This window comes from Monoraphidium neglectum, assembly GCF_000611645.1.
Source record: "Monoraphidium neglectum strain SAG 48.87 unplaced genomic scaffold scaffold01978, whole genome shotgun sequence".
NCBI classification, from domain to species: Eukaryota; Viridiplantae; Chlorophyta; class Chlorophyceae; order Sphaeropleales; family Selenastraceae; genus Monoraphidium; species Monoraphidium neglectum.
Window position 1 is genome coordinate 2,045 of NW_014011650.1, and position 9,448 is coordinate 11,492.

The window sequence follows — 9,448 nt, forward strand, 5'->3', positions numbered from 1 at the left end:
CCTCCTTCCCCTCCCCGCGGCTCGACTCCCTTGGGGCAAAGCGCAGGGCCGCAGCCGGCCACCCGCCTTTGCTTTCCGGGGGCCCTTGGCTGACACTAATTGTAGCGTTTGCCATCGACGAAGTTTCCGTTTTGATTGTGAAAGTAGTGTTTGCCGCCCTTGCCCTCTGCGCGGCCGCTCGGGCCGCCGGCCCGCCGTGCCGCACCCAGCCTCGAGGGGGAGCGACGCCCGCGACGCGCGCCGGCCGGCGGCGGCGCCGCGGCGGCGGGCTCTGTTTCTGGCCCGCGCCCGCGTTGGCGCCGCCGCCTGCGCGCAGCTGCCCCTGAATTTGACCTTGGGGCGCCATTGAGGTGGCAGAGCCTGGACGGCTGGTCAGCCGCCACATGCGGGCCTGCGCCCCTGCCCCGCCTCCCGACCCTGCCCCGGCCGAACAGTCAGCGTCCTCAGGCGCCTCGCCGCCTCACCGTCACTCTTTGTGGCGCCCCGACGGCGCCGGACTCTCTGTAACGCAAGTTGCTTGTTCCGCCCCTGCGCTGCCGCGCCAGCCGGCATGGCAGGTGTGCTGCAACTCCCACTAGTGCCCCCCTAGTAGCTGTCCGGCCGCCCGCAAGCTATTGACCCGCTGGGGCCGGCGATGACGCAGCCAAGGGTCCAAGAGTGTCTCACACACAGGCGGAGTGGATTCGATGCACGTGCGTGTTACAGCAAAGCCTGCGCGCGTCGCAGCCACAAGCCTGTGCGTACGAGGAGACGGATTGGGGGTCTAATGGGAGCGTCGGCTGCTCGATCCATGGGGCAGCCTCACAGCAGCCCGCAAAATGGGAATCGCCAAGCCAATTGCGGTCCCCGCAGGCAAGAGTTGCGGCACCGCTGCGGTTGTGGCTCGGGGGAGGGCTTCAAGGCTGGCACAAAGCTCGGCCCCCTGGGTTGCGCGGCATGCACGTGTGTACGACGCCACGCGCGCAGCGGCTCGTAGCCGCGCCGGCTCCCGCGCCCAGGCGCCCGTGAAAGAGAGCGCCGGCGCGCATCTTCTTTCGGCGCGCTCGTGCGCGCCCGCACCCCGGTGACGTCAGCTGGTGTCAGCAAGGCGGTTGGGGCTGCCGTCTCGGGCCCGAAGCTTAGATGTAGGTGACCCCGCTGCCCTCTACCACCTCCCCCAGGACAAACAGCTCTGGAGGGCGCGCAGCGGAGCGGGAGGGGACGCGGCGCGCGAGGGCTGAGGTGAGGGACGCGTCTTGGCGGGGGCGGCGTCAAAAGAGCCGCCAGGGCCTCAGCCAGCCCCCAAGCCATGCTGTTCCCTGGCACGCAGCAGGGCGGCGCGTGAACCCCTTTCAATCCCCCTGCCCCACACACACACACACAGATACACACACACGCACGCATGCACACACGCACACACACGCGCAGGCATACACATCATGTGGTCCGCACCTGGGTCCGCCTGCAGCGCCTTCTCCACGTCAGCCTTGCCCACCACGGCCACCAGCCCCACCCCGCAGTTGAAAGTCCGCCGCATCTCCGCGTCAGCGATGCGCCCCTGGTCTTGGATCCACTGGAACAGCGGCGGCAGCTGCGGGGCAGGAGGTTTCGGGGAGGGGTTGGGGCGGGGCAGCGCAGGGTGAGTGCAAATCAGGGATAGAAGGCTGGATGGCGCTGGCAAGAATAAGTGGGTGGGTTCCAGCAGCAGCGAGGCGCAGACGCGTGGAGAGCAGCGCCCCTCAGCAACATTGCCCAGCCGCTGCGAGGCCGCCGCGCGGCCGCATGCCCGCTCGCCCCGCCCGTGGCCCCATGGCGGCGGCGCCCCGCGCGAGGGGCGGCGGAGGTGTCGCGGCTGGGCGCCCCCCGGGGCCGCGGGCGGGGGCGCAGGCGCCCTAGGCATGGTCGTCGGCCCGGGGAATGCAGCATGACTCACCGTCCAGGCCTTGGTGTCAATATTGACGCCCAGGCCCTTGGGGATGACGCGGGGGATGTTCTCGGTCATGCCGCCGCCGGTGATGTGGACCACCCCCTTGAGGTTCACCTGGTGACGGCGCGGGTGACGCGCGGGGGTGCGGCGGGTTGCGCTGTCGGCGCCGACAGCCGCAGCTGCGGCCGCGGCCGGAGCCCGGGATGGTGGGCGCCGTGCATCGCATGCCGCAATCATATGAACAGCTGTCGGCCAAGCCGCGCCAGGTGGCGGGGTGCTGACACGGCTTGCATTGAGCCCCCGCTCCGCTGCGGCTGCAGTTCGTCGCTCGGCGCGCCGCCGCCCCACGCCTTCACTATGAAACGACGCGGGGCCCAGCGCTTGCGACGCCGAGTCCTGCATGCTCAAGCAACCCCAAAGGGAGGGGGCAGGGCAGACCCGAGGTGCCGGCTGCATCAACAGACAGGCCCCAGCCGCCGCGCACCGCTTCGTGCAGGGCGATGACTCGCTTGACGTATATGATGGTGGGCTCCAGGAGCTCAAGGCCGAAGCTGCGGCCGTTGGCCCAGGGGGCCGGGTCGTGCAGGCTGGTGCCAGACACCTGGGGGGGGGGGGGAAGAGGGCCGGTCGCCGCGGCGCTGCCGCCGCGTCAGTGGGCGGCGCACTGGAGGGGGCCAGCGCGCGCGGGCCAGGGGTGCGCCGCCGCGGGAAGGCCGGCAGGGCCAGGTTTAACCCAACAAGCCCTGGTCCGCGCCACACCTGGCACCGACCTCGGACCAGTGCCGACATCGATCAAAGCAAAGCCCGCTGAACACAGCGGGAGAACATCTGAAATCCAACCAACGCACAGAAATGTATATACGGGTGCCCGTGGGTGCCCCTCACCTCCAGGACCTTGCGCACTAGGGAGAAGCCGTTGGAGTGCACCCCGCTGGAGGCTGTGGCCAGCACCACGTCACCCGCCACGATGGTCTTCCCGGTGATGACGCGGTCCTGCTTCACGGCACCCACTGGAGGGGGGGAGGCAGGATATGGCGCGTGTGTGTGAGGGGGCGACAGTGTGGGTATGTAGCATGTGTGAGTGTCTGTGAGAGAGAGAGCGTGTGTGTGTGCGCGCGCGCGCGTGTGTGTGTGTGTGTGTGTCGTTCGTGTGTGTGTTGGCCCGCAGCAAAGGGGGCTTGTGTGCAGATGCTGCTACGCGGAGGGGGGACAGGTGGTGCCACTCATGCGTAGAGCTCTCAGCCAGAACTACGCCTGACTCGCACCACCTGTCTGACAGAACGCGCATGAGGGTGGGCTGCTCAAAGCACACAACATGAGCGGAGAAGTTTCGTTACGAAGGCGATGCGATGCAGAGCACCACGCTGGGGACCAGCTGCGGCGCGGCGCTGGCCGCTGGCGACCAGGGGAGCGCGTCGGCTCGACGCCTGCTGGGCGGGTGCACCCGCACAACACGCGGTTACACCCCTGACACGATGCATTCTTGTTCCCTTTCCCCCTGTCTTTCGCAAGCACGCACACACACGCACACACGCATGTCTGAGCACACACATAAGCACTCACACCCACAGCCCCGCCCACCTGCAAAGCCCGCCAGGTCGTACTCCCCTTTTTGGTAGAAGCCCGGCATCTCGGCCGTCTCCCCGCCCAGCAGCTGGCAGCCCGACTGGCGGCAACCCTCCACGATGCCCTTGATCACCTGTGGGAGGTGTTGCAATTTGGTTTTGTAGTGGACGCATGAGATGAATGTTATGCAAGGAAGGAGTGCAAATTCTGCGTGTGGGACAGAACGGACCCTGCCTTTGAGAGCGGGCTGGGAAGGCAACATTTGGTTCTGAGTGCTGGTATGGTGCGTGCCCACTCGTTCTTCTGCGGCAGGGATGGCGGATCGCACATTGTTGTTTCCAAAGGATGGGCAGATTTCATGGAGAGCAGACGGGGTGCTAGAGCGCCTCGGTGCTGCCATGTGCACTGTCGCATCGGGCCGCAGCGGGGCCGCGCGCCAGCCCAACGGGCGACTGCAGCTGTGTCATAAGGCGTTGTCGGCTCAACAATGGACGTGATACCAATGGCTGCTGCCCCGCCGACGGGTCGCACGGCCGTCCCCCCCATGTTGCCGCACCCCCGGTCGCCCCAGCACCCCGCCCGCCGTCCTCGCCTCCGCTTCGGCAGCCCGCCGCTGAGCGCTCCCGTTTCCCTCCGCGCTACGGGGGCTGGCGCTCGCAGGTCCACACCCCACTACCACCCCTCCACGCACACACACATGCACATGCACGCACGCTCACGCACCTGCTCTGCAGCGTCCACGTCCAGGGCGCCCGTCGCGTAGTAATCCAGGAAGAACAGCGGCTGCGCCCCGCTGGTGACGATGTCGTTAACCGACATGGCCACCAGGTCAATGCCCACGGTGTCGTGCTTGTTCATATCAAAGGCGAGCTTGAGCTTTGTGCCGACGCCATCGGTGCCGGCGACGAGGTAGGAGTCCCCGAAGGGCACGAGGCCCGAGAAGCCGCCGATGCTGGGGTTGAGCTTCTGGATCCGGCGCACGAGCTCGTCGCCCGCATCGATGTCGACGCCGGCGGCTTTGTAGCTGAGGCCGCCGGCGCTGTCAGCGGCGGCAGGGGCCGGCACTGGGACGCGTGCGCGGCGGCCGGCGGCCGGGCGGCGAGCGGCGGCGGGTCGCTGATGCGGCTGCTGCAGGTTGATCGAGTGAGCTCGCATCATCTTGGCGTGCGGGGCAGGGTACCAACGACCTGGCCTAAGCTGAACCGATCTGCAAAAGCCACGCTGATGTGGCGGCAAGGCACACCTTTGCTTATAAACCCAGTCTCTGTACGCCCGTATTCCTATTACTTATCTCTGAACACATACTATATGAACGCATGTAAAGCCAGTGGCATGATCCGCGACTGTACAGATCACTTTGATCAGACAGTGATTCTTGTCGAAGCCTGTGAGACGCATAATGGATGAACAGCACTTAGAGCGCATCCTCGACGGTGAGTAGGGGCAACAGACGGGCCAGTGTGCAGAGCGCTTCTGGTCTGGAGCCAACGCGCTGCCTGTGCCCTGTGCAGACGCTCTCGCTGATTTCGAAGACGATGAATTTGATGTGGCGCCTACTGCTGCGCCAAGACAAGCCGTTCAAGGAACCTCAAAGAGGTGAGCGACCTTGCAAAGCTCGTATGGGGACTTGTGCGCCGTGCGCACCATCACAAGGGCATCTCATGCTATCCATGCAGTCATGTGCCCGGTGATATCTCCTCCCGGGAGGCGTCGGCATCGGGCGCGCGTGGTGTTGTGGCGGCCCCGTCAGCAACCGACGGCGAGCCCAGCACTAGTGGCGCAGATGCAGGCGCACCCGTGGCAGCAGCTAGCGGCGGCCTAGCGCCCGCGCAGCCAGCGGCGGACGGAGCTGGACCGTCAACGTCCGCCGACGGCCAGCAGCCGGGGGCAGCCGCCTCGACAAAGGCGGCATTCGATCCGTTGGGTCCCCGCCGCAAGCCCAAGGGCCGCGCCGCGGGCCCGCCGGCCGGCCTCGGGCTTGGGGGCGGCCTCAGCCCGGCTGGGGGCGGCGGCAGGGCCCGGGCGGCGCGGCCAGAGGCGGCTGGACTGGAGGACGACCTTTTGAAGCTGGTGGCTGAGTGGTCGCAAGGTGGGCGTCGCACTTGCAGGTCGCTCCGTCCACTTCATCACATGACGTGCAGCTTGCGGGCCACGGCAACCTCGTGCGCTTGGCAATGCGGTTCGAGAGAGCACGGGCTGTGTCTGTGTACGCGGCCTGCAGACAGCGGCCTCGCAACCCCCGGCGCGCGACTGCAGCTGGTGTGCGGGCCGCAGTGGTTGCGGGCCGCCCCGCGCTCTTGGCGGTAGCCAACGCCACCGCCGGCGCATCACCACCGCAACCCGTTGCTTCGCTGTTTCGCAGCATTGCACCCGGAGGCAGAGCCTGCGAGCGCTGGCGTGTCGGCGAGTGCGGGCGGCCCGGCGTCGCAGGGGCCGCAGCAGCAGCGCCCCGGGGCCGCCGTCCTACGGGCCCTAGAGGAGCAGACGCGCCGCACGGTCGCGGCGCAGCGGGGCGGCGGCGGTGGCGGTGGCGCGGGGACCGGCGGCAGCGACGGGGAGGGGGAGGAGGGCGAAGGCGAGGACGGCGGCGGCGGCGGCGGCGCTGGGGGTGACCACGTGAGCATGATCGTGGACGTGGTGATGCAGCACCTGCTCAGCAAGGATGTGCTGTACCAGCCGATGAAGGTGGGTGCTTTTGGGGGGACAGGCCATGGGAGCTACTGTGTTGCTGGGGTTGCAGAGCTGCGTGATGCGGGCGAGGGCATGCCATCTGCGGGCCAGAGCTGGAACAGGCGCGGCCGGTGCGCGGGGCGAGCGCGGGCAAAAATCTAGGGCGTCTGCCAGGCGCGGCGTGGGCGCGGAGGCGGCCCGCGAGCTGGCTGAGTCACGCGCGGCTGGGCCGCGCCACGCTGTCGCAGGCCCGCGCCGGCGGGCCGCTGCAATGTCGCTGCGGCCTGTCGCCCTGCCATTGTGACAACAGCCGTCTGGCGCCTGCCACTTTTCGCCGCCTTCGCCTCCCTATACTGCCCCGTCGCCGGCACCCACACGCTCATATGCGGCACCCCCGTCTACATACACTCTTGCACTCTCTCAATCAATTGCGCTCACACACACGCTCAAACACGCATGCGGTGGCACCTCTCAGGAGATCCGGGACCAGTACCCCCCCTGGCTCGAGGAGCACCGCGGCAGCACGGCCCCCGATGACCTGGCGCGGTACGAGGCGCAGTACGCCGCGATCTGCCGGCTGGTGGAGGCTTACGAGAGGCAGCCGGGGGACTACCCCAAGATCATGGCATTGCTTCAGGAGGTGGGTTCGTGTTTTGGGGGGAGGGGCAGGGGTGGCGTAATGCAGGTTTCCAGCTGCAAGCGCATGTGGGCGCGCGCATGTGGGCGCGTGCTTGTGGGCGCATGTGTGTTCCTTCGCGCACTCGCTGTTTACTTGCTACTGAGGGTGTTGCTTTGATCGTGGATGGGGAGGGGCGGCTGTGGCGAGCGGCCAGGAGGGGTGGGGTGCGCAGCCCGGGCCGTAGGCCTGGGGCGTTCGCTTTTTGCCTGTCTGGGGTGATCAAGCGATCCGGAGATGGTAAAAATCAACGGGTTGAGTGGGGTGGCTACCTGGTGCGCAGCAGAGCACTGGTGACGGCACGGCGCCTATCAGGCGCTCCCCCTTGCTGCCCACTGCGTCGGTGCTTCCTTGATCCCGCCAAACCCGTGTCGTCGCCCTCACAACAGATGCAGGCCTGCGGCGAGCCGCCCGCCGAGATAGTCCAGGACATGAGCAGCGCGATCGGCGCCGAGCTGCCGCCCGGCATGATGGGCGGCCCCGGCGCTGCGCCCGCCGGGCTCGCAGGGGGCGGCCTCGGCGGCCTGTTTCGCGGCGGCGGCGGCGGCGGCGAGCTGGGCGGCTTGGGCGGCTTGGGCGGCCTGTTTGGCGGCGGCGGGGGTGCGGGGGCGCCTCCAGGGGAGCTCGACCTGCCCCCTGAGCTGCTGGGGGCTCTGCCCGACAACCTGCGCAACTGTCCAATCCAGTAACCCGTGTGGGGCCCTCGCCGCTTCGCTGTAAACCATTCGCCCTGCATTTGAGGGACTTCCCCGGCTTGCTGCCGTCGACAAACGTCCGCCGTAGATGAAACCGGGAAGCTGTTCAGCTATGCGGCCGTCGCGCAGCCTGCGGTGGGCGTCGCACATCATTAAGCTGCGTGTGCCAGGCTCTGTCATTTTTGAGCGGCCTGCTGTTGCTTTGACGCTTGTGCTGCTGTGACGGGTGTCGACCCCCCCCCTGGCGTAAATGCCCCGCCCCCCCAGCAGTGAAGGTCACTAGCCGCCTGCACGTGTGGGTAGGGAGTGCATGTGAGCTCAGCACCGTCAGCGCCGCCCTCACGACCAAAAGATTGGTCAGTTTGACTGCAAGCGAGGAGGGGAGGGGGTGTCCAGGCCACCACTTTCATGAAGGCCAATCCGTGTGTGCAACCTGGAAAGCCGCAGAAGTGATTAAAATCGCAGTGGCCGACAATCTTGAGGCCCACTGTCCGCAGGCCCTGTCCAGGCAGCGCGTTTTTCTCATCTGGACACGCAGGATCGTCAAGGACTGCTCGACATTCTGCGTTGCTGTAAATGAGATAGCATCACGAAATACTTTGCACTGGATCGCTCCAAATCCTCCTCTTACCGCGCGAGGCCGAAGCAACCGCCCATCAACAAGTGCGTTCAACCAGCGGGACGGCTAGGAGAAATCTGGGACTGTCGTAGGAACAAACAGCATCAAGAGGATTGAGGTGTGGGTGTTGTGCGCAACGCGCTGCTTCGCGCCCGCCCCCAGGTCGTGCGAGATGCAGCAGCAGCGCATCCTGGCCCTGTTGGTGCTGGCGGCGTGCGTTTGCGGCGCAGGTGAGAGCTCAAGGGCTGTACACCCGTAATATTGCAAGCATGCGGCACCGCCCCACGTAATCACATGGGCTTGAATAGAGGGTGGCCGAAGTCAGCGCACCAGGGTGCCCTGGCTCGCCCGTGCAGCATGCAGCTGCCACACCTGGGTCCATGTGCCGCAGCCCGGCGCAGCGGCACGCGTGTCGACCAGACATCTGACCTCGGACGCTCTTTCCTCCGCTCGCCCCGCGCAGCCGCGGCCACCAAGCAGGCGCCCAAAACCATCAAGGTGGCGTGGCAGCCGCCGGGCAACTCGCTCGACGAGATGGACCGCCCGCGCCTCCTCAACTGTGGCGACACCCTGCAGCTGACGTGCCCGCCCAGCCAAAAGCACGGGGTGTTCAAGATCGCCAACGGTGGGTGGCGCTGGTGGGCCGGTCTGATTGGGTGCAACGAGGGGGGACGTGGGGGTGCCGTGCCGGCGCCGTTGACAGCTGGTGTGCGCGACTGGCGGGAGCGGCAGCGGGGCCCGTGCGTTGGTGCTAATCCAGGCACGCTAATCGTTTCAAAGGCTGCTGCATCAATAATTTTAGTCTCCACGCGCCAAGACATTGCCCCAGGTGTCAGCCCCACGTCTGTACCCCCCTTGCTGGCAGCAGCGCAACGCTGCCGCATCTCAGCAGATGCAGGGTTCGGTGCGTGGGGGCCCCTGCAAAATGACCATGTGTAACGCCCGTGCGCCACCGCCGGTGGCCCCACCCATTGCCCCCCGCAGTGTCCGGCGCGTGCCCCCGCAACTTCCAGCCAGTGCACGGGGATGTGCTGCTGGCCCCCATCAAGGACTGCGATATGAAGATCAAGCTGCAGGCTGGAGATGACTACTTCCTGACCAGCAATGTGCGGGGGCAGGGCGGGCGTGGGGACACTGCATGGTCCTGGCATCTGAACGGGGCTGTGTGCGACAGGCGCGGGCTGAAGGGTGTGGCTTGCTGATGCGCAGAGGCCTCATGAATGCAGACGTATGCGTGTGCATTCGGCGGTGGAACAGCCGCAGGGTTGCGTGCTCGGGGCCTCGCAGCTGTGTAGCCCCCCTTAGCCCTGCACAAC

The 9,448-nt window shown here is 67.0% G+C and overlaps 3 protein-coding genes across 3 annotated transcripts; 2 read left to right on the forward strand and 1 right to left on the reverse strand.

The window, feature by feature from the left end:
- Nucleotides 1-1,118: 1,118 nt before the first annotated feature.
- MNEG_9560 (phosphoribosylformylglycinamidinecyclo-ligase) lies at nt 1,119-4,630 on the reverse strand (the record flags this gene model as incomplete). The annotated part of the gene is made up of 7 exons (XM_014041967.1): nt 1,119-1,171; nt 1,432-1,570; nt 1,913-2,020; nt 2,391-2,507; nt 2,792-2,916; nt 3,488-3,605; nt 4,196-4,630. 7 exons carry the CDS (start codon nt 4,628-4,630, stop codon nt 1,119-1,121), a joined length of 1,095 nt encoding a protein of 364 aa, XP_013897421.1.
- A 241-nt stretch (nt 4,631-4,871) lies between these two features.
- On the forward strand, nt 4,872-7,507 carry MNEG_9561 (peroxin-19; the record flags this gene model as incomplete). The annotated part of the gene is made up of 5 exons (XM_014041968.1): nt 4,872-4,905; nt 5,223-5,561; nt 5,835-6,157; nt 6,618-6,782; nt 7,208-7,507. The coding sequence occupies 5 exons, from the start codon at nt 4,872-4,874 to the stop codon at nt 7,505-7,507; spliced, it is 1,161 nt and encodes a 386-aa protein (XP_013897422.1).
- Nucleotides 7,508-8,304: 797 nt separating this feature from the next.
- MNEG_9562 (hypothetical protein) lies at nt 8,305-9,352 on the forward strand (the record flags this gene model as incomplete). The annotated part of the gene is made up of 4 exons (XM_014041969.1): nt 8,305-8,362; nt 8,596-8,757; nt 9,117-9,257; nt 9,342-9,352. The coding sequence occupies 4 exons, from the start codon at nt 8,305-8,307 to the stop codon at nt 9,350-9,352; spliced, it is 372 nt and encodes a 123-aa protein (XP_013897423.1).
- Nucleotides 9,353-9,448: the final 96 nt, after the last annotated feature.